Source organism: Lagenorhynchus albirostris, chromosome 9 (assembly GCF_949774975.1).
Source record: "Lagenorhynchus albirostris chromosome 9, mLagAlb1.1, whole genome shotgun sequence".
Taxonomy (NCBI): domain Eukaryota; kingdom Metazoa; phylum Chordata; class Mammalia; order Artiodactyla; family Delphinidae; genus Lagenorhynchus; species Lagenorhynchus albirostris.
The window spans coordinates 77,663,044-77,687,337 of record NC_083103.1 but is presented as its reverse complement, the minus strand read 5'-3'; the positions used below and the strand labels follow the sequence as shown (position 1 = coordinate 77,687,337).

General features: G+C 37.7%; 1 protein-coding gene across 1 annotated transcript; it reads right to left on the bottom strand.

Moving 5' to 3' along the window:
- Positions 1 to 3,495: 3,495 nt before the first annotated feature.
- Positions 3,496 to 23,449, bottom strand: BIRC2 (baculoviral IAP repeat containing 2). Its single transcript, XM_060160286.1, has 9 exons — positions 22,951 to 23,449; positions 19,565 to 21,721; positions 19,370 to 19,469; positions 14,815 to 14,893; positions 14,203 to 14,251; positions 8,357 to 8,599; positions 5,071 to 5,325; positions 4,290 to 4,331; positions 3,496 to 4,209 (listed from the first exon to the last, which is right to left on the bottom strand). The coding sequence occupies exons 2-9, from the start codon at positions 20,463 to 20,465 to the stop codon at positions 4,016 to 4,018; spliced, it is 1,863 nt and encodes a 620-aa protein (XP_060016269.1). The 5' UTR covers positions 20,466 to 21,721; positions 22,951 to 23,449; the 3' UTR covers positions 3,496 to 4,015.
- Between the last annotated feature and the right edge of the window lie 845 nt (positions 23,450 to 24,294).

Below are 24,294 nucleotides of genomic sequence, written 5' to 3'. Positions count from 1 at the left end.
GGGCTTCCCTGGTGGCGCAGTGGTTGAGAGTCCGCCTGCCAATGCAGGGGACACGGGTTCGTGCCCCGGTCTGGGAAGATCCCACATGCCACAGAGCAGCTGGGCCCATGAGCCATGGCCACTGAGCCTGCGCGTCCAGAGCCTGTGCTCCGCAATGGGAGAGGCCACAACAGTGAGAGGCCCGCGTACCGCAAAAAAAAAAAATAAAAAATAAAAAAACTGACTAGCTGAATAAAGCCAAACAAGATAAACTCTCAAACTCAAATAGAAAGTTAATTTTTATGCTGGATGGTAGCACATGAAATTTTCAAAAATATTAATACAGCTTAGTTGGACAATTTGCCTAAAAAGCACATGCTAAGGAGTCAAAGTAGACCCATGTTCAAACTTTATTTTGCAGTTGTTTAAAGGTGCATGGTCCAGCCCTCAAGATGGCTGTTCTCTTGCTCTCTGTACATCCCCTGCTCAACCAGTGCCTGCTTCACCTACACCCTACTCACCTTACTGACCTTACCTACTTGCACTATGTCCCAGCTAATGATTGTTCTGACTTTAGATCAGAACATCTCCACTAAGATAGCTTATCAAAGGGGCAGTGAGGGGCATGGCACCTCTGCTGGTTTCCCTGGTAACTGAAGAGCCAACCTGACATCAATTCGCCTTGTAACTGGTACCTGATGCCATGTCCCGCCCCCTTCTACCAGACAGTGAAATGTCACTCCAGGGGGACCTTACTTCAGACATGGAAAATCCCCCTATCCATTAAACCAGTGGTCCCCAACCTTTTTGGCACCAGGGACCAGTTTCATTGAAGACAATTTTTCCATGGACCGGGGGTGGGGGGAGGGACGGTTTTGGGATGATTCAAGCACATTTATTGTGTACTTTATTTCTATTACTATTACATTGTAACATATAATGAAATAATTATACAACTCACCATAATGCAGAATCAGTGGGATCCCTCAGCTTGTTTTCACTTGCCACTCACTGATAGAGTTTTGATATGAGTCTGCAAGCAACTGATTTATTATGGTCTGTATGCAAAGCTCTCTGCTAATGATGATCTGCATCTGCAGCCACTCCCCAGCACTAGCATCACCACCTCAGATCATCAGGCATTAGATTATCATGTGGAGCACACAACCTAAATCCCTTGCATGCACAGTTCACAGTAGGGTTCATGCTCCTATGAGAATCTAGTGCTGCCACTGATCCGACAGGAGGTGGAGCTCAAGCAGTAATGCAAGCGATGGGGAGTGGCTGTAAATACAGATGAAGCTTCGGTCGCTCGCCCGCCGCTCACCTCCTGCTGTGTGGCCCAGTTCCTAATGGACCACAGAGCAGTACCAGTCTGTGGCCTGGGGGTTGGGGACCCCTGCATTAAACCGTTGATGTCTCTGTCACTGACTTTGGGCTTTTTCTTCGGTCTTTGTCTACAGGTGGGGCAAGTAAAGGGCTTGCAGGCCTGCAGGGTACAGCCAAACAAAAGGATTATAGCTAACGTGCTTTGAATTATTTAGCACCTTGTATTAGTTTGCTAGGGCTGCCATTCAAAGTACTAAGTCTGGGTGGCTTAAACGACAGAAATTTATTTTTTCAGAGTTCTGGTGGCTGGAAGTCTGAATTCAAGATGTTGGAAGACGTGGTTTCTTTTGAAGCTTTTTTACCTTGGCTTTTTTTTTCCCCAAGATTTTTTTTAAATTAATTAATTATTTTTATTTTTGGCTATGTTGGGTCTTCGTTGCTGTGTGCAGGCTTTCTCTAGTTGCCGCAAACGGGGGCCACTCTTCAATGCAGTGCATGGGCTTCTCGTGGTGGCTTCTCGTTGCAGAGCACAGACGGCTCTAGGTGCGCGGGCTTCAGTAGTCGTGGCACGCAGGCTCAGTAGTCGGGGCTCGCTGGCTCTAGAGTGCAGGCTCAGTAGTTGTGGTGCACAGGCTTAGTTGCTCTGCAGCATGTGGGATGCTCCCAGACCAGGGATCGAACCCATATCCCCTGCATTAGCAGGCGGATTCTTAACCACTGTGCCACCAGGGAAGTCCTTACCTTGGCTTGCTGATGACCGTCTTCCTCAGGTATCTTCACATGGTCCACTGCCTGGGTGTGTCTGTGCCCTAATCTCTTCTTATAAGGATACCAGTCATACAGTACTGGATTAGGGCTCACATGGTCTCATTTTACCTTAATTACCTCTTTAAATGCCCAATCTTGAAATACAGTCACATTTTGGGATACTCAGGATTAGGACTTTAACATACAAATTTGGGGGACACAATTCAGCTAACAACACATCTTAATTATTAAAAGAATCTAGTAGCCCTGTGCCTGGTACACAGTGAATCCTCAATATAGGTTTTATTAAATACCAGTGTCAAAAATGATTTGATTCCCTCTATGATGGCAGGGAGAAACTTTCTCTCACTGACATAAGGTCTTGCATCAAGACATATGCATTTGGACTTAAATAAATGCATCAACACATCAGGATGGAAACAAAGCAAGAGTCCAGCTGGTGGGCCCCAGACTCTCACAAGCACACCTGCTCCTGGCTTTGCCACACACCCCCCCATCAGCCAGGACCTCTCCTGCATCATGGAAAACTTGCTGCAGCTCCCTGACAGACACAGAGCCTCAGACTTCTTATAAGGCCAGGCCTGGGCCCATGGAAGTTTCGTGGAGCCTGCAGGGCAGCTCTCTGCCCAGCAGAGGATTCGGGCTTTCTGGGGACCCAGGCCCAGGCCAAAAGTGGTGAGCGTCCCACAAGTCACAGAAGAAAGGGGCCATGCTGCGGCCAGGGTGGCACAGGACCCACCCCCATGGCCCTTGGGATGCATGCCAGGGCCTTATGGATACTGTTTTCTATAGAACTCCTGCCTATTTTTATTTAACCGTCATTAAAGAGCACCTATGCTCTGTGGGGGAAAAAAAAAAAAGGATAAATTTTCTTTCTTCCTACTATATTCTCTATTTAAAGGGATCTAAAGGAGTTTTAGGATAAGAAGAGTTTTTAATATTAGACCTCCTTTCCACCTGGCCTCAGATGTCTGCCATAGACCCAGACCTGGGAAAGGTCAAATATGACTGGACCCAAAAAAAGATACTTACCATTGCCTGTATTCCACCTCCTCATCCCACCAACACTTACTCAACAACAAAATGATTAAACTATTTTTTTAAATTCCAATGAAGATTTACATAATTCTATTTGTTAATAATTTTTGATATGGATTTTTAATTCAAATAATATCTATAATATACAAAGCAACTAGACAGATATTACCATCTAAAGGAAATTCTCATAAATCCCATTACTATTAAAAAAAACACTTCATGGTAATGTTTCATGAATTCAATTTTTTAACTTAATAACTAGCATCTGAAGTGCTTACAATGTGACAGATACTATGCTTATGTACATTATCTCATCCTTATATAACCCTGTGAAGGCTTACGGAAATTACTTTTTAAATCAGAGGAAAAAAATCGATGATGTAGTCTTTTTAAAGACCTTTATTAAGATGTTTCTCACAAATTAGGGAAAAGCTTTTTTACCTGTAAGAGAAAAATCCTTATTTTACAACACAACTGAAAAAACACCAATGAGAATTTGGCAATATAACTGTGATAAACTCCAGAGCTCCTGGTTTCCATTTCTTTCAACTACATTCTAAAGTAGTACTCAAAGCTTTCAGAAAGAATACCAAACCTAGTCACTCCTAAAATGATACATAATAGCATTAAGATTGCTCCTTTAACTCCTCCTGTGTTCATACAGGTACAGTAATATAGCTCAAACATAAATCTTACCTTTCATATAAACAGAGGTTAAGATTAAATATTATATATGGTATTCTTTTGGAAACAAGATTACTAGTACCAAAGAAAGCAGAGTAGAACAAAAATGTTACTAATTAAAGAACAAATAATTCCTTTTTTACTTCAGATAGCTTCAAATGTTCAAACAGTATTTTAAATACTTTTATATGTAGGCAACATATAGCCTATTTTTCTTTTATGAGAGAAATGTACGAACAGTACCCTTAATTATACCCCTGCAAATAGGGCATTTTCTTAGAGAAGGGGCACATTCCTGGCATACTACCAGATGACCACAAGGAATGAATACAATAGAAACTTCTTTGTCCATACACACTTTACAAGTTCTTTCTTCTTGCAACCTTCTCAATTGTTCTTCCAGTGACAGACCTAGTAACAACAGAAACTTCCATTAAAAAAAATGAAAGGGTAATATTTCATGTTGGTCCTAAGTCTTAATTTTGTTTTACCTGAAACATCTTCTGTTGGAATATACTTCATATTCTTTTCCACTGAAGAAAGAAAAACATAACAAAAATATCACTCTAATAACTCATTAAAAATATTTTTTTAATAAAAAAATGAAATTTTGTCATGTGCAACAACATGGATGGACCTGGAGTGTATTGTGCTTAGTGAAATAAGACAGAGAAAGACATATACTCTATTTTATCACTTGTATGTGGAATCTAAAAAATAAAACTAGTGAATATAACAAATAAGATAAAGACAAAGATATAAGGAACAAACTAGTGGTTACCAGTGGGGAGAGGGAAGTTGAGGGGAAGATAAGGATAGGGAGACTAAGGGGTTCAAACTACCATGTATAAAATAAACAAGCTACAAGGATTTATGGTACAGCACAGGGAATATAGCCAATATTTTATAATGACTATAAACAGAGTATAATCTACAAAAATTTTGAATCACTGTGCTGTACAACTGGAACTTATATAATATTGTAAATCAACTATATCTCAATTAAAAAAATTTTTTTTAAGGCATCACTCTACCAAATACAAGACTGCTTCATCTACTACCTATTATTTTTCACCTACTATATCCTGAACAACACAGATTCTAGCTATTTATCATCAGAAATTATTTAGCCATGCTACTTGGGTAATAAAAGACTTCACTTTTTAGAACAAGTTAAATGTACAGTTTGCTAATTGGATTCGTTTTGTTTGTCAAACACAAAGATGAACATAATCCCAAGAATTTCTAAAATAACTTTACCAACAAACTCACCAAATAAGTTCTTATATAATGTAGAGTCAATTTCTTGAAGACAGTTCTTGAAGATGTTGGCAGCACCATTTCCTTTAACTAAAATGGTATCAATCAGTTCTCTTGCTTGCAAAGGTATCTGTGTTTTTTGTTTAATAATATCATGTTCCTGTTTATTAATTACATTGGCCTTTAAAAGATTATCCAGGATAGGAAGCACACATGTTAACTGTTGAAAGAGAGCCATTCTATTCCTCCGAATCAAGGACAAATCATCTTCATGTTAGAAAAAAGAAAGAAAAATCCATTAGATTATAAACTGCTCCAACTACACTCATATACTAACAACCAACCCTATGAACAATTCAGACACTAAATAAATAGGAGCTGGAAAAAGAAGGACAAAATTACTCCTCTGCAGTTTAATGTCTGTCACTTGGAAAACTTTCAGAAGATTTAGCTAAGGCATATTATATATAAGTACACACATGGTCTCTGTTTTTTTAACTTATTAAAGTCTATATATTTACCTGTCTTAGAACCCTGCTTTATCCTGCTGAGAGTAAGCAGAGAATTTTAGAGGGCAGTATAAATTTGCAACCTCTGTACTTTGCCCCCATGGAATTACTACTGACTTCTCTTTGCATTATATCACTTTACTTTTATGAGCATTTTCATATGAATTGTCTCCTTTGATAAAAAGATCCTATCAATTAAACAAGGCAGGTATGACTGCTTCTCATTTTCAGATAGGGAGAGACAGACTCACAATATCATTAACTGTGACCTATCCAAGGTCACAGAAAGAATCAGTTATAGAATCAGGTCTCCTAGATTAGTGTCTTCAACTCCATGTTTAAGAAGCAGTAAGCAGTGTTGAAGAGTTTGAGCTGTAGAGTTAGGACAGACCTAGAGCTCCACACTGGCTTAGCCACTTACTAGCTATGTGCCCTAACCTCCATACACCTCAGTTTCCTCATCTGTGAAATGCAGATAATAATAGTACCTTTCTCAAAGAGTTGTAAGGATTAAATGAGATACATGTGAAATACTTATCACAATATCTGGCACATAATTAGCTACCAATATTGTCTTATAAAGGTCTAGGTTTGGGCTTCCCTGGTGGCGCAGTGGTTGAGAGTCCGCCTGCTGATGCAGGGGACACGGGTTTGTGCCCTGTTCCGGGAAGATCCCACATGTCGTGAAGCGGCTAGGCCCGTGAGTCATGGCCGCTGAGATTGCGTGTCCAGAGCCTGTGCACTGCAGCGGGAGAGGCCACAGCAGGGAGAGGCCCGCGTACCGCAGAAAAAAATAAAATAAAAAATAATAAAGGTCTAGGTTTATAGCAATTAAAAAAGACTCTGTATGAATCAAGCCTAATCTTTTTTAAAAAGCACGAAATCCATTGTTAAATTTCCTACATTTATGGAATATGGGCATAAATTCCTACAGTATTTTTCAAAAAGTTCCTCTTCTGTTGACCATAATATTTAATTGCCTGCTTTCAACCTTAAAAAAAAAAAGTACATTTCCATATTTACAAGTTTAATGAGAAATAAAAAAGAAGTCTATTGTAAAGTTCCGGGAAAAAAAAAGACCATTTCCTTCACCTTTTACTTCTTTCTAGAAGTCAAACGCTCTATTCATCTCAAAATTATGGAATTCCCTTCTCTGACCACAACTTATATCCTTCTACCTTACTAATTCACCTCACTACTAACATCTGTTCTTCAATCTCCATGTCATTCCCAACTACTAACACAAGAGTTGTCTCCTGGCTTTGCTTACTTCCCATTCTAGTCTAGATGTAGTCAGGTGTCTCAATGATCTTCTCTTATTAGTAACCTAAATTCTTCCTCCCTATTCCTTTTCTGACTTGTTTGCTTATTAAGAAACAATTTCAAATCCATAATTCAAGGGACTTCGCTGGCAGTCCAGTGGTTAAGATTCTGCACTTCCACTGCAGGGGGCGTGGTTCGATCCCTGGTCAGGAAACTAAGATCCCACATGCCACTTGGCCAAAAACAAAACAAAACAAACAACAAAAAATCCATAATTTAAGACTATTCGTTGAACCTTACGAAGAATAAGAAAGTCACAAAACTATGGTGACCAGTTTTATTACAGTGATTTCATTTAACCTGTGTTTTATTACTGGTTAACAATCTTAAAATCTTTTCACTTTCCTCAGGCCCTTTCTTTCACGAAGCCCTTCCCATTTCCCAAATAAATCTACTTAAAATTTTTTTTTGATGTTCTAGGCACTGTGCTAAACTGTTTTACTTGTAACATCTCATTTGATTCCTATAGCTGCTCCATGCAATTGGTACTGTTATCATCCCCATTTTACAGATGAGAAAAACTGAGGTCTGGTTAAGTTAATTGCCAACCTGGTAACTGACAGAGCCAGGGTTTAAACACAAACCTGTCTCAACTAGAAATCAGACTTCAAACACTGTGTAACATGGCCAAACAATGAGGTTCTCAAACTATTCCTAACATTACTTAAAAGCTTAAACTGAGAAAGTGTCTTCCAACCCAAATGCCCCAATTTACACTATATATGCAACCTTCACCTCTGCTGGTCCTTTAACCCTATCTTCTGCATACTAGTTTCCACAGCTAGTCTATAAGCTCCTTGAAAGCAAGCACCATGAATAGCAAGCACATTATTTGGCACAGGTGCTCATCCTCAATTAACATTTATTAAAGGAATGATTACTCAAAAGACTTGTTTTGGGAGTCTGAGGCTTAACATAAAACTGGATGAATACCAAAATCAGTTCTCTACTATCTTTGGACTGGGCAGGTGCTTCTCATCAAAGCCTAGGATTTCATCATGGGTTCTATTTTTTGCATAAGGATCACTAAGCAAGGATTAGACAGTCAAACACCATGTTAAGAATATGATTTGAAGGAACTTAAAAAAAAAAAAAAAGTAGAAACAAGACAGGCACCCAACTATAAAATCTTGCTTTTTCAAAATAGTTTAAATTTGTTAATGTATGAGGAAGAAATGCAATATAGCTCAAGAAAGGAATTATGCTAAAATCCTCTGATTAGCATAAATCAGCAATCTTCTTGGAAAATAAGCATTCAAAAAAACAAAAACAAAAACAACTGTAGTCAGTGCTTCTCGACTAGGGTGATACATTACCCACAGTGAAGGGGATGTGAGGCTGGAAATGACTGGTGGCTGTCACCAGCAGTTAGTGGACAGACGGGGATGCTCACTGTCCTGCAACATGTGAGACAGTCCTATGAGCCCTCAATGGAAGTAACGCAGGTGACTAACATTCCCAAATACCTGATGCTGTTTCTTCAGTTTGTCTTTCCTTCTCTTCTTCTCTTTTTTCATCTTCAGCATTAAGAAGTGCTGACACAATATCATTAACTGTTCTGTAATTCTCTCCAGTTGTTAGGATTTTACTCTGAATTGTCTGCTTTACCAGGCTTCTACTAAAGCCCATTTCCAAGGCAGCTTTAACCACAGGTGTATTCATGATGACTGCATCATCTGAAGAACTTTCTCCAGGTCCAAAATGAACAACTAGTTTAAAAGACATGTATTTGTATAAATTCCATAAATATAAAAATACAGAGAATAATGACTATGATAGTCTTTACTCTAGTACAGATTATATCCTGGTAAGGGAGATGAGCTATATACACCAACTACCTATAACTCCAACAAACGTTTGAACCTGATAAACATCAAATGAGAGTGTAGTAATAGGCTGTACTTTTAAAAAATACCACTTCCCACATCCTAGATCTACTTAATTAGAGACTCTTCGGGATGGGGCATAGGAATATTCTAAATATTCCTCAAATGATTCTGATGTACAGTCAATTTTGGAAACTGAGATGCTACACAAATTTAGAAGTGAAAAATTATCTTAATTCAGCTAGAAAAGTGGGGGAAATCAACAAAAACTTCATGGAAAAGATGGCATTAGAGTTTGAACTTAAAGGATGGACAAGACCTAGAAAGGTGGATAGATGAGTGTGATCAGAGAAGCATTTTCTGAGAACAGGGTCAATGTTAGCCAATATGGCACTTCTGTGAAAATTACAAAATGACATAATTCTTCAAGACACTTTACTGCCACCTGCTGGAAAACTGTTTTATAATAAAAATAAATATACAATGTGCATGTGCTCCCTTGCTCAAACATATGTGGAAACACTGTCTGAAGAGAGAACACGCCAGAACAAACACCTGAAAGATAAGGAGTGAGCTATGGGAATATCTGAAAGAAGTCTTTCAGGCAAAGAGAACAGCAAGTATAAAAGCCTCAAGTCGAGAGAAAAGCTTGATATATTCAAGAAACAAAAAGGTGATGCAAAGTCAGAGATGAGGGTGATGCCTAGATGATGTAGAGCCTTTTGAGGAATTTATATTTTATTCTAAGTTTGCTACAATATTCTAGGAGGGTTTTAAGTAGGGTACTGATAAAACCTGATTTGTTTTTTCAAAAGATGATTCTGGCAGCTCTGTGATAAATTTTAATGAGGTAAAATGGAATCAGGGAGCCCTGTTAGGATTTTATGACAAAAAGTCATAAAATGACGTTATGACACTCATGGCAGCTTGAATCAGGCTAATAGTGGTGGAGATGGAGAGAAGTGGTAAGATTTGGGACATATTATAAAGGCAGAGATGGAAGGACTTCTAACAGATTAAATATACCAAGTAAAAGGAGGAATCAGGGATGATGTCTAACTTAAGTCAACTTTTGACCTTAGGAAGTGAGTGCCATTAACTGAGTTGGGAAGACCAGAGAAAGAGCAAATTTGAAGGATGAAGGACAGGGAGAAAATGTTTGCTTTGGTTATATTAACTCTGAGACACCCAGTATAAACAAGTAGAGATTTAAACAGGTAGTTAAACAGTCGGCAGCTCAGGAAATGGAGAAATACATTTGGGTTGAATGTTGAGAGGTACTCCATCATTTAGAGGTTTGAAAAAGGAGTAACCACCAAAGGAAATTGTTCATGATCAACCAGGGAAATAGGGGAAAACCAAGAATGTGGTGTCCAGGGCTTCCCTGGTGGCACAGTGGTTGAGAGTCCGCCTGCCAATGCAAGAGATATGGGTTCGTGCCCTGGTCCGGGAAGATCCCACATGCCGCAGAGCGGCTGGGCCCGTGAGCCTGCGCGTCCGGAACCTGTGCTCCGCAACGGGAGAGGCCACAACAGCGAGAGGCCTGCGTACCGAAAAAAAACAAAACAAAACAAAAAAGAATGTGGTGTCCAGGAAGCCAAGTGAGGAACATACCTTAAGAAGGATGCAGGAAACTATGATAGCAAGATTGCCGGTTAAGTTGCCCCCAACTTGTACCCCACGCAACAACATTTTAGAATCCATCCAAGGACAAAAGTGCCTTTTGTGGGAGGCTTTGGGATTTAGGTATAAGATTATGAAACCCAAGTGTATTCCAAGACCAAGGAGAGCCATTTTGAGAAGACTGGCCTGTACCAGGCACCTGAATCCCTGACCATGGTCCCAGCTACAAACCCAGAAACAGCTCAGTATCCATCAAGACTGAAAGCAGAAGGTCTTTACCTGCCAAAACCAGTCAATAAAGACTGCAAGCAGCGTTTGCTCCCTCAAATGCACAGACACCAAGGCAAGGCTACATATAAATATCATACAAATCAGGCACATATGACACCATCACAAGAAACCAATAAAGATCCAGAACTGACCCCAAAGAAATGAAGATCTATGATTTGCCTGACAATGAACTCAATAGAGTCACCTTAAAAAAACTCAACAAAATTCAAGAGAACAAAGATAAACAACTAAATGAAATGAAGATAACAATGCATGAACAAAATCAGAAGTTTAATCAAGAAACAGAAACCACAAAAAAGAATCAAGCAGAAAACCTGGAGCTGAAGAATACCAGGACAGAACTGAAAAACATCAATAGAGAACTTCAACAACAGACTTGCTAATGCAGAAGAAAGAATCAGAGAACTCAAATGGAGATCATTTGAAATTAGCCAGTTATAGGAACAAAAGGAAAAGAGAATGAAAGAGTGAAGGAAGCCAAATGAATTATAGGACACAACCAAATGAATAAACAGTCAAATCATGGGAATCCCAGAAGACAGAAAAAAGGGAAGAAAGCTTAAAGAAATAATAGCTGAAAACTTTAGCTCCTAAATCTTGGGAGAGATATGGATATCCACAAACAGTAAGCTCAAGGAACCTCAAGTAAGATCAGCCCAAAGATTACTCCAAGACACATTATAGTCAAAATATTAAAAGACAGAGAAACCATTTTGAAAGCAGCAAGAAAAAAATGACTCCTCATATACAAAGGAACCTCCTAAGGCTATCAGCACATTTCTCTGCAGAAACCTTGAAGGCCAGGAGAGAATGACTTAATATATCAAAGTGCTAAAAGAAAAAAAAAATGCCAACCAAGAACACTGGCAAAACTGTCCTTCAGAAATGAAGGAGAGATAAAAACATTCCAGACAAGCAGTTGAGGGAGTTCATCAACACTAAACCTGCCTTAGAAGAAATACTAAAGTGATTTCAAGTTAAAATGAAGAGATGCTAAGTAACAACATGAAATAAAACTTACTGGTAAAGGTAAATATGTAGTCAAATTCATAACACCCTATACTGTATCTCTAGCATAAGTTAAAAAACAACAATATATTTTGCACAGCAAAAGAAACCATAAACAAAATGAAAAGACAACTCACAGAATGGGAGAAAATATTTGCAAATGATGTGACCGACAAGAGCTTACTTCCCAAAATATACAAACAGCACATGCAGCTCTATGTCAAAAAAAACACAACTCAATCAAAAAATGTGCAGAAGATCTAAATAGACATTTCTCCAAAGAAGACATACAGATGGCCAAAAAGCACATAAAAAGATGCTCATCATCACTAATTATCAGAGAAATGTAAATCAAAACTACAGTGAGGTATCGCCTCACACCAGTCAGAATGGCCATTATCAAAGTCTACAAACAATAAACACTGGAGAGGGTGTAGAGAAGAGGGAACCCTCCTATGCTGTTGGTGGGAAATGTACATTGGTATAACCACTATGGAGAATAGTATGGAAGTTTCTTAAAAAACTAAAAAACAGAACTACCATAAGATCCAGTAATCCCACTCCTGGGCATATATCTGGAGAAAAGCATAATTTGGAAAGAAACATGCACCCCAATGTTCACTGCAGAACTGTTTACAATAGCCAAGACATGGAAGCAACCCAAACATCCACTGATAGAGGAATGGATAAAGAAAATGTGGTACATATATACAATGAAATATTAGCCATAAAAAAGAACGAAATAATGCCATTTGCAGCAACATAGATAGACCTAGAGATTATCATACTAAGAGAAGTCAGAGAAAAACAAATATCATATGGTATCACTCATATATGGAATCTAATTTTTTAAAAACTGATTTAATGAACTTATTTACAAAACGCAACAGACTCACAGATTTCAGAAACAAACTTATGGTTACCAAAAGGGAAATGTGGGGGGAAGGGATAAATTAGGAGTTTGGGATTAACATACACATATAACTATATATAAAATAGATTACCAAAAAGGACTTACAGAGGAAACTCTACTCAATATTCTACAATAACCTATATGGGAAAAGAATCTGAAAAAGAACGAATATATGTATATGTATAACTGAATCACTATGCTGTACACCTGAAACTAACACAACATTGTAAACCAACTATACTCCAATAAAAATTAAAAGAAAAAAGAAATATTTATAGAAAAAAACATAAAAATAAAAAACACAAAACAATAATATTATTAACTATAACTATATTAACTTGTTACTGGATGCAGAATATAAAATGTATGACATCAATAGTGTAAAACATGGGGTGAGAAGAAGTAAAACTGTAGAGTTTTTGTAAATGAAGGTAAGTTGTTATCAGCTTAAAACAGACTATTGTATCTAAGATATTTTACATAAGCTTCATGGTAAACACAAAGAAAAAACCTATAGTACATACAGAAAATACAACAGAGAAATTAAAGCACACCACTACAGAAAATAAATCAGAAAGGAAGAGAGCAAAAGAGGAAGAAATGAACGAAGGAACTAAAAAAAGTCAGAAAACAATTAATAAAATCATAATAAAAAGTCCTTATATATCAATAATTACAATACCAATAATTATTTTAAATGTAAATGTACTAAATTCTCCAATCAAAAGACACAGAATGGCTGAATGGATTAAAAAAAACCCACTAGATCCAACAGTATGCTGCCTATAAAAGAATCATTTTAGCTTTAAGGACACAGAAAGGTTGAAAATGAAAAGATATAAAAGGTGTTCTATGCAAATGGTAATCAAAAGTAATGAGGAATGGTTATACTTACATAAAATAAAATAGACTTTCAGTCAAAATCAGTGACAAGAGACAAAGATCACTGTATGTAGTGATGAAGGGGTCAACTCATTAAAAGTACACAAAACAAAACAAAACAAAGTACACAAAACAATTGTAAATTTATATGCAATAAACATTGAAGCATCTAAACATTTAAAGCAAATATTAACATAACTAAAGGAAGAAATAGAGAGCAATACAATAATAGTAGGGGACTTCAATATCCCACTTTCAAGACTGGCTAGATCATCCAGACAGAAAGTTAATAAGGAAAAAGGAGACCTGAATAACACTATACACTAAATGCCAGATGTGGCTAAAATTAAATTATAACCAGAAGACATATTTCCTATCCTTGCACTAAACTACTACATACCTGGCAAATACCTAATATCTAGCCCAATTTTCAAACCATGTGAACTGGGTCTTTCCAAACATGCTAGCTTATACAAACATTTCCTCTTTGGAGGGCTTATTATTTGCTCTTCTCATTTGGTATTCCCTGAAGTTGTTTTTCTTTTGCACTTGTCTTGTCTCTCCAGTGAGAATGTCAGCACTTTAAGAACAAAAACTAGAATACTTCCAAGAATCCTCTAAAAATGTCATGAATCTTAGTAGATACATAATATTTATTAACTTTCTAGCACTTTTTTCTATGACCTCAGAAGTCCTTTGTTACATACTTTCATTCTTAATATTCTGACAAAAAAATCCTATCCTATATTTGGAATATTTTCATACATACTTGGTGGATCAGCATTTTCATCTCCAGGAGTATCTGAAGTTGACAATAGCTATGAAACAGTAGAAAAAAATAATAGATAAAATCAGAAATCTCAAACAACCTGAACATAGCAACATTAAGTTTATCTTAATTACTGTATACACGCTTTTGAAAACATACTTCAATTTGCTATGTTTTACTTTAATCATCATAAAACATTTCCTTATACATCACCCAATTCCAAATTAGAATTCAAGTATTTCTCTAGTTTCAAGAAAACAGGAAAAAGTATTAATGGTTTCTCATCCCACTTAGAAAGTCATATTTCAGCTGAATCACTCTCAGAGACTCCAAACTGCTAACAAGTTATTTTGTTTTTCTCAAAAATACGGAGGAGACACTAAAGCTCTTCTCCAACCCCACCACAAATTTGTACAGTGGCAGGTTGAGTGATTTTTCAAAAAAAAGGAAAAAAGAGTCATTTTTTAAAAGCCCCTGAACAAACATGTCCATTAAGATGGACACAAAACATGTAACTATAATTGAGAAAACAGATGTAATTGTCACTTTTAATCATATTTGTAATTATTATCTAGGAGAACTCAATGTTGCCAATTATAAAAACATATTTACCTGTTCAAGAAGATGAGGATACCTAGCTTGAATCTCATCAACAAACTCCCGCCCTTTCATGCGTATCAAGAACTCACACCTAAAACGTAAGAGGAAAAAGTTTTAAGTTCTTTTATAACAAAAATATAATCTGATTACTCTAGAAAAGTGGCTTTCAAATTATTTGATTGTATCCCAAAGTACAAACATTTTACATCACAACCTAGTACATATACACATCTAACAGGAACAAAACTCTCATACAATATTACAAATTCTTACTATGCATTGATGCATTGTGATATTTTGTTTGATTGCATTAAAACAATCACAACAATAAAAAGGTCTGGATCTCAAAGGAGCACAAGCTAAGGCTTGAAAAATACTGTTCTAGATAATTTACTTTGGGGACTTAACATAGCAGAAACTTTAATTTGCTATTCCTAAAATGTGATCTTTCACAAAATATCTGCTAATCTATCTCCATTGTCCACTCTACCATTATACTTAACACAAACCCTCTCTCTAAAAAATAGAGAATCAAGTATTTTCATCTATACATGTGACAGTGTTTCCCAAATACTTGCTTTCAAACTACTAGAATTTCTCAATGGTGTTCCAGAAAGTTCATATAACATGTTTCTGTTTCTTCCCTTTTGTTTTTTCAACAAACGGTGCTAGACAACTTGATAAAATATGCAAAAAACAAGCCTTGATTTATGGCCATAGTATACACAAAAACAAACTAAAAATGAATCATATGCCTAAATACAAAACCTGTCAATTTAACTTCTAGAAGAAAACACAGGAGAAAATCTTTTCTTTTTCCTCTAATTTTTATTTTATTTATTTATTTTTGGCTGTGTTGGGTCTTCGTTGCTGCATGCGGGCTTTCTCTAGTTGCGGCAAGCCGGAGCTACTCTTCGTTGCGGTGCACGAGCTTCTCACTGCAGTGGCTTCTCTTGTTGCGGAGCACGGGCTCTAGGCACGGGACTTCAGTAGTTGCGGCTCACGGGCTCTAGAGCACAGGCTCAGTAGTTGTGGCACACAGGCGTAGCTGCTCCTGCATGTGGGATCTTCCTGGACCAGGGATTGAACCTGTGTTGCCTGCACTGGCAGGCAGATTCTTATCCACTGCACCACCAGGGAAACCCTAGGAGAAAATCTTTCTGTCCTTAGGTTAGGTAAAGATTTTTTAGCTAAGAGACCAACAGCACAATCCATAAAAGATAAAATTGATAAACTGACATCTTCAAAATTAAAAACTTCTGCTCATCAAATACACTAATAAGAAAAGGAAAGACAAGCCACAGACTGAAACGCTGCAAAAGACATCTGATATAGGACTTGTATCCAGAATATATTGAAAAGTCTCGGAACTTAGTAATGAAAAAAAAAAAATTTAAAAGAGACACTTCATCAAAGAAAATACAGTTCCAAGGATGAAGAACCCACAGATACAGAGGGCTGACTGTACTACGTCATATGAGGGACTTGAGCATCCATGAATTTTGGTTTCTTGAGGGGAATCCCTGGGAGTGTCCTGGAACCAATCCCCCACTGATACTGAGGGACAACTGTATATAGATGGCAAATAAGAAGCTCACCATCATTAATCATTAAGGAAATGCTAATTAAAATCACAGTGAAATACCACTACACATCAATTAGAATGGTTAAAATCAAAAAGACTGACAATACCGTGTGTCATTAAGAATCTGGAATTCTTAGAGGTATCATACATTCCTGGTGGGAATTTAAAATGGTACAGCCACTTCAGAAAACGATTTGGCAGTTCCTTCTAAAGTTACAATAGAAAACAAAACTTGTCATCCAACCCACTAATCCCACTCCTAAGTACAACATTTACCTAAGCAAAACAAAAACATATGTTCACAAAGGTTTACTAATGTTTAGAGTGCCTTTATTCATTATTGCCCCAAATGTCCTTCAACTGGTAAATGGTTAGATTTAGTAGAGATCATGTAAGCATGCTCAAGACTCAAGTTCATCATGCAGAGAATACAGCTTTTCATTGTTCATGATCTTAATATAGTTCTAAAGTATTTTTATCCTGGGACTGACTAACTTATATTCATAACGACTAAAGACAGGAAGTATAATGAACATTGGCTGCCCCGTATTTCCCCCTTCTCCAATAAATTCTATGAGGACAGAGATTTTTGTCTGTCTTATTCACTGATATATTCCCAGCATCTAAAATAGTGATCAGGGGGATATAGGGAAATAGGTGAAAGGGATTAACAGGTACAAACCTGAGTTATAAAATAAATAAGCCATGGGGATGTAATATACAGCATAAAGAATATGGTCATAATATTGCAATAACTCTGTATGGGGACACATGGTTACTAGGCTTATCATGGTAACAATTTCATAATGTATGCAAATATCAAATCACCATGTAGTACACCTCAAACTAATATAATATTGTGTCACATATTTCAATTTAAAAAAAAGATATTAGAAAGGAAAAAAAGATCCTCATGATGATGTCTGATTTCCCATCATTACTTTCAACTACTTATTCCTAGGACTCTTGCCTTCAGACAATGCTGTTACTGTCATGAATTATCATGCTCAGTCGAAATGAAACCCAGTATTCTTCCTGGTCTGCTGCAAAATCTGCATTTGTCTGCCTATTCATTTCATTTTCAACCTCATATGCAATGGTACCACAATTTTTGCCTTTCACTTTAATTTGGTTCTTCTTTCTTTTGCTTTGGCTTGGTTTTTTATTTGATTCCACACTGTTGTGTAAATACCAATACTGATGAAAAACAGAAATTCCTTTGTATATAGAAATGTAAACCCTATTACCTCTTCTTCCAAATGATTATTACTAAAAATGTTAAGAGGGAAAAAATAAAATAAAACAGTATCCAGTAGGCATATAAATATTTAATTAATGAATAAATTGTGTTAAAATACAGTGATAATGATTATCCACTTTGGTTTTTCATTTTCTGAGATTAAAGATTATCCACAATTGAAATCTGTTGCTTACAAAAAGCACCACTGGCCTTTTCCCTTACTTAACCATCTAAAACAAAACACAAATTACAGAAGTAAACTAAGATTTTGTTTGGTTTTGTTTTATAAAGGACAAAATGTAGCAACTGAAACACTGGAATTGGAAAGCTGTTTCTGTCTTTTTAATACAGTATTAAATTTCAAATTATATGTACATACTCTCATAGAGCCAAGCACAATCAAATCACTTAAAATTCTGACAATCAGGAATTCTCTGGTGGACCAGTGGTTAGGACTCGGCCCTTCCACTGCTGTGGCCTGGGTTCCAACCCTGGCTGGGGAACTAAGATCCCACAAGCCATGTGGTGGGGCCAAAAATATAAAAAGAAAAGAAAATACAATTCTGACAATGGAACATGCTTTTTTCCTACAATAATAATTTAAAGTAAACAAAATATGTATCACTTTTGAGAATTAAAAAGTCACAATTTATCTTGATACATTATGAATATTAAAGAGGTTCAAGAGATTCCTCATTATTGTGAAAGGCACTCACCAGTCAAAACATTACCTACATGATGTGATTCCACTTTTATATAAAGTACCTAGCATGGTCGAATTCATAGAGACAGAAAGCAGAATGGTGGTTGCTAGGGGCTGCAGGGACGGAGGGATGAGGAATTAATGAAATGAGTACAAGATTCAGTCTGGGAAGATTTAAAAAAAGTCTGGAAATAGATGGTGGTAATGAATGAGGAATAATGTGAATGTACTTAATATCATAGAACTGTATACTTAAAAATGGTTAAAATGGCAAATTTTATGTTAGGTACATTTTACAATTTTTTTAAAAGACCATATTATCTATTTCAACTCCCTCATTTTACAAATGAGGAAAGGATCAAAGATGTCACATGACTTGTCCAAGTTCACATAGCTACTCAGTAACAAAGACAGAATTAATTTCTAATTCTATTTCCATCAACAGCACTGCCTCTAAATTCTTTCTAGGCTATAGTAAAAAATAGGACATAGTGGGAGAAACAGAGTGACTAAAGGGAGATATTTGACATATCTCCCTTGACAAGATAAAATTGTACAGAGAAAAAATAATTTACAATTATAATCAGACTTAATACTGATTGTACAATCAGCTTTTATTATATGCATTTTTGTATTTATCCTTTTCCTAGATCCATTTCATGTCCCTTATTTTCCTTTTTCCTTCTTATCTTTTTCTTACTTATCTCCTTTTCGTTCTATTTTACATATTTTTATAATACTTAAGTCTTCTTTAAAGCAAAATGGAAAACATAAATGAAACGTATGGCCATAACTGTAAGTGACTCATCAAGAATAAGTTAAATTATATCCTGAATACATGGCTTACAAAAGAAATCATACAACATTCTACAACATTTTGTACCAAAACAATTAATGTTACAATTTGGTGTTTTAAAAAGGCTAATTCCCTAATGGTATAAAGAAGCTTTGTTATATTGAAATGTAAACTTAATCATTCAAGTATGCCTACTCCTTTTAAGCACAGAATTTGTGTAGAAATACCTTTCAAAACAATTACCTTGGAAACCACTTGGCGTGTTCAACCCATGGGTCATCTCCAGATTCCCAACACCTTAAGCCACCATCACAACAAAAGCATTTGACATCATCATTGCGACCTAAAGAAAACACAATAATAAAACTGAATACATACGTGTCCTAATATATAAATCAAAATGAACTAGATAAAATGTATAGCTATACATTTTCTTACCCACATAATAGAAACCAGCACTTGCAAGCTGCTCAGGCTGAACTGGTACAGTTGAAGGCCAGTACATAAATGTTCTCAGTCGAGCTGCATGTGTCTGCATGCTCAAATTTGAAATGCTAAACCTCAGCGTTTCCAGAGAATTTTCCAAAAATGGACAGTTGGGGAAATGTCTCCGGTGTTCTGACACAGCATCATCCTTTGGTTCCCAGTTACTTAGAGTCCCACCACAGGCAAAGCAGGCTACTCTATCTCCAGGTCCTATATAATAAAAGCCAGCTCTTGCCAATTCTGATGGTGACAAAAAGGTTAATGGCCACATCTGGTAAGTAAGAAATCTCGCTTCTTCAGTACTCATGGCATAACTGTAGGGGTTAGTCCTCATTGGGGAAAAGTCTTCAACTGCTCTAGAATTAACAGGGTTTGGTGAAAGGTTGGAATAAGAACCACTGAACGAGCTACTATGTTCCAAAGTAGGTAAAAATGAATGTGTAAAATTGTTTCTCATTGAAGAGGAAACATTTTTAGAGGTGGATTCCAGACTAGTAACAGAAACTAGATTCTGAATAAAGCTACAGCTAGGATACAGCTGTTTATGCTTTTCAATAGGATTGTCTCCTTGTTTCCAGTTATCCAGCATCAGGCCACAACAAAAGCATTTGACTTTGTCATTCACACCAGTGTAATAAAAACCAGCACGAGCAAGACTCCTTTCTGAGACAGGAACACCAACGGGGAAAGCTGAATATGTAGACATTCGGTAGAGTTCACATGAAAAGTCATATTTCATTTTTTGTTTGTTGACGATTGTCCAATTTGACAAGATCGTGCTATCTTCCATCATACTCTTAATTTTTTGATACAAGGGATCTGGGAAAAGTCTTTGGGAGGTAGTTTTGTGCATGAGTCATTTTACTTTTTGACTGCTAAAACCCTTCACATGACAATTCTCTTCCCTTCACATTAGATTTTTTCCATAAAAAAGAATCAAATGATAGGCCCCTACTTATGGAAAATTCACTACACCTTCTTTACTGGATTTATACCTGAGTTAATACTCAGGTAGGATGAATATCTCTCCTAAATTACGAAGATACTATTTAATACTTTCTGGGATTATATTAACTCAAATGTTATTTGCTCGTTATTTGGCGTAATACTGACCTAATAGCCTGAAAGAAGTTGACACACCTCCAAAAATATGCTAAGACTCCTTGACTTTTCAAGGAGGTTTATATTCCAAAAATTCTAAACAAGGATAGAATACCTAAATTATGCCTTTAATTTGCTTTCGGTTACAAGCTACAAAGCCGGGATATCAAGCCAATTAATGACTATGCTACAAGAGGAAAAAACTATTTGCGGGCTTCTTTCCCTATGAGCACTTTAACATTTTTTTTAATCTTCTTTTATTCTAGTAAACAAGAAGAATTAAAGTTTTCATATGGTCACATTATCTAAAGGCCAATTTCACAAAGTTTATCATCATAGTATTTACTTAAGAAGGTTAAACTAGCTTCAGCTAACAACTTTTGGAGATGTCAACACCTACAAGTGTTGTTGAACCTAAACCAGTTATACTGCGTACAGTGTCAAATGAAATGAATTTTGCTTAAAACTCACAAACTGCTAACTCTTCTTTGTTAAATATTGTCTGTATTTGTTTCCATTTCCTGCAGCATCATTATTATGTTGTCTTTCTTCCTAACTTTGCCTACCACTTTAGTATACTTGATCAAATGAAGGTATTTTCTCCATAAACTAGTTAACCATAAAATTTCCACAGCTGAAACTTCTTACAAAAATATTAAATAACTTGTCTTTCATTTAAGAATCATGCATCTATAATATCATTCATTTTGTAATTAAAGGTAAATCAATTTATCAAGATACAGCTTGTCCTTTCTAGTGTTATCACAAATGCCTAAGGTACTGTATTACCAACAAAATTACTGCTCATGCATAATAAACCAGTAATTAACTCTACTAGCCTTCTTTCTGAAAACCCTTCATATTTTAAAAGTATAATTCATACACAAAATTACACTCCACAGAATTCAAACTATATCCCTTTATAAAGTTTCTGAGTCTCCATAATAGGATTTATTACTGCAGGGGAAAAAATGAGGGGGAAAAAGTAGACTCTTCAGGGCTGTATATCTGAAAAGAAAAAACAAACGCTATTTTAGAAAACTATTTTCACGATGAATACAATTTATATTCTTTTCAATTTATTCAGTAAATTCTAAAAGTGATTTACACTTTAGATAATACAGCTTCATTCCAGCTATTTGTCAACAAAACTAATTAGAAAAGTTTTTAATCAAAATAAATGCAATATACTCCCCGTAGCACTAAGAATACTTTTTTTAATGCACAACTTTGAAGACAGATGGACACAGAAACATATTTTGGCCTTGGTCTCCTCCCCTCTTCTGGTGACAACTTTTAATAGTTTAGGGATAATATCTCTGGCAGTTTGCTACAGGCAAAGGGGGACTAGTGGTGAAAGAGACTGCACCCATCAGCAACAGTGCAGCAGTTATTTAGATGGCATAATAGACTGTAAAGTTATTTTTTAATGTCAAGTCTCTCCAGGACTAGGCAAACTGACCAGTGAGAGTAAATGCATCAGGAACCCACCCATAAAACCCTACAACTCTACAATGCCCTCACAATTCCAAAGCAACAACCACAGAAAACAACTTGAAAACAATATACAGTAATGGCTTGTGAAACACTGGCCTTGGGAATGTGACTACTTGCGTGAATGCTTTCGTCACACCAGAACTTGGTGTCCTATCTTTACAGATTTTTATCTACAAGCACCGTACAGTGGATTTGCCCTCTTTAGGCAAACTGTGGCTTTGGGGGTTGAAGGCGGGAGACAAACTGCAAGGGAAAATAAGAGAAACTATGGAATTTACCTATTAATTTCCCGGAGCTATTTCTCACAATACACAATAGACCACTAAAGCGGCAGAGCGCGGTTGCAACTATCTGATACAGGGAATCTGCCGCCACACAACTGTCTCCGTTTGAACATACTAAACAAAGGAATACCGAGGGTTAAGTTTAAAACCCTGCAAAAACTTGACGAACATCTTGGTCAGAGTCCAAGGGCCGGAGAAGTGGGCGGCGGCCAGAGCAGACTTGCAAACAGGTCAATTGAAAAAAAATTATTTTCGGCAGCAAGTCTTGGACCTGGAGCTTCCGAATTAAACAGCCTCTGCGAGAATGAAGAGAACAGAGAGCTCACTGCGACCCCCGGCCTCGGCTCCCGGCCCTGTCTTCCCTCACCCAACTGCAGCCTCAGGGAAGCGGGCCCCCGCGGCCCGAGCGCCCCTACCCGCCTCGCGCGGCCGGGGCCCGGAAGGAGCTGCACTCACCGCTGGGCCGGCGTAGCAAACGCGGGAACGGCGCGGCAGTCTGGATCCTCCACAGCCCCGAGAGCTGCTACGCCGACAGAATAAGAAGCCGGACGGCTCGGCTCCGGTGCTCACAAAGCCCCCCGCCCGCGCAGGGCCCACGCCGACGCACAGTGACGACAGCGCGCCGGCCGGGATCGCGTCATGCCGCGCGAGGGCGCCGGGGCGTCTGCAGGCGAAGAGTGGCCCGAAGCGGGCGCTAGGCCGTACGCAGTCTGTTAGCCCACGGGGGCGGCGGGGCCGGGCGTCCCCTCGGCGTTCCAACCTTTAATTTCGCCGCGTGAGCACTTTTGACGTTTCCTTCCCTCGCCGTTCCTGACATTCTCCTGAGGGGGACGTGGCGAAGCGTGAGCCGTAGATTTTGAATCGCGGGAAGCCCTGCGGCAACGCCCCAGCGCGGGCGGTGAGCGTCTCCCCCGCGTCACCCGGTTGGGGTCTAGCCCCAGCCGGATTCCTCTAGTGGGGCCTCCCCTCGGCGTGGGTGACCGCGTCGTCCGGGGGCGGAGTCAACCCGGCGGCGTTTCGGCTTCGGTTAAGTGAACGGTTGTAACCGTTTTCCTCAGCAGCTTTGTGATGTCAATCTTAAACAGCTGGCCGTGAAAATGGAAAAAAGACGAGTGTTGGAAAGCAGAACAGCATCAGAGGATTAATTTTGAAGCTTTGATTTTATAGTCTTTTGGGGAGTATATCTATTTTATAATCAACCACTGTATCTTTTATTTTTAAACTTTTGTTTTTCTGTTCTGGAGGCGAATGCACTGACGAAAGTGTCCTAATTTCAGAAGCTCATCACTAGCAACGGTTCGGTGCTTCAGGCCAGGCTTCACTCCCCCTTTTTTTTTCCTGAATGTGACTAGGATGGAGTGTATACATTCATATACGTGTGTATATATAAATCATACGTGAACCACAGAGGAGCCCTGTATCAATGACATGTTTAACTAGTTAACTGATAGAAAAATTGTAAATACAAAATCTTGGTTTTCCTAGTCAGGGACCGTTTTTCTCCCCCCTCTCTAGCAGTGCGGTGAACACAGTAAATATTTGCTGCATTGCAGCGAGAGAATTTTTTAGTTTATGTTCCGTGAAGACACTCTTTGTCAATGAAATCAGATGTTTTCTTCTTTCAGGGGAACTCCAGGGGGCAAATATTTCAAAAACTTACAAATAACAAGCCACTTAATTAGGCAGCCGGGGGAATTCCAAGACCCTGAACCGTTTCCCATTTCCTGTCCCTGTCATTTCTGCATGCCAATCAGTCACAGAATAGGGCTTCTGTTCCAGTGTTAATAGTAAAAAGAAAGT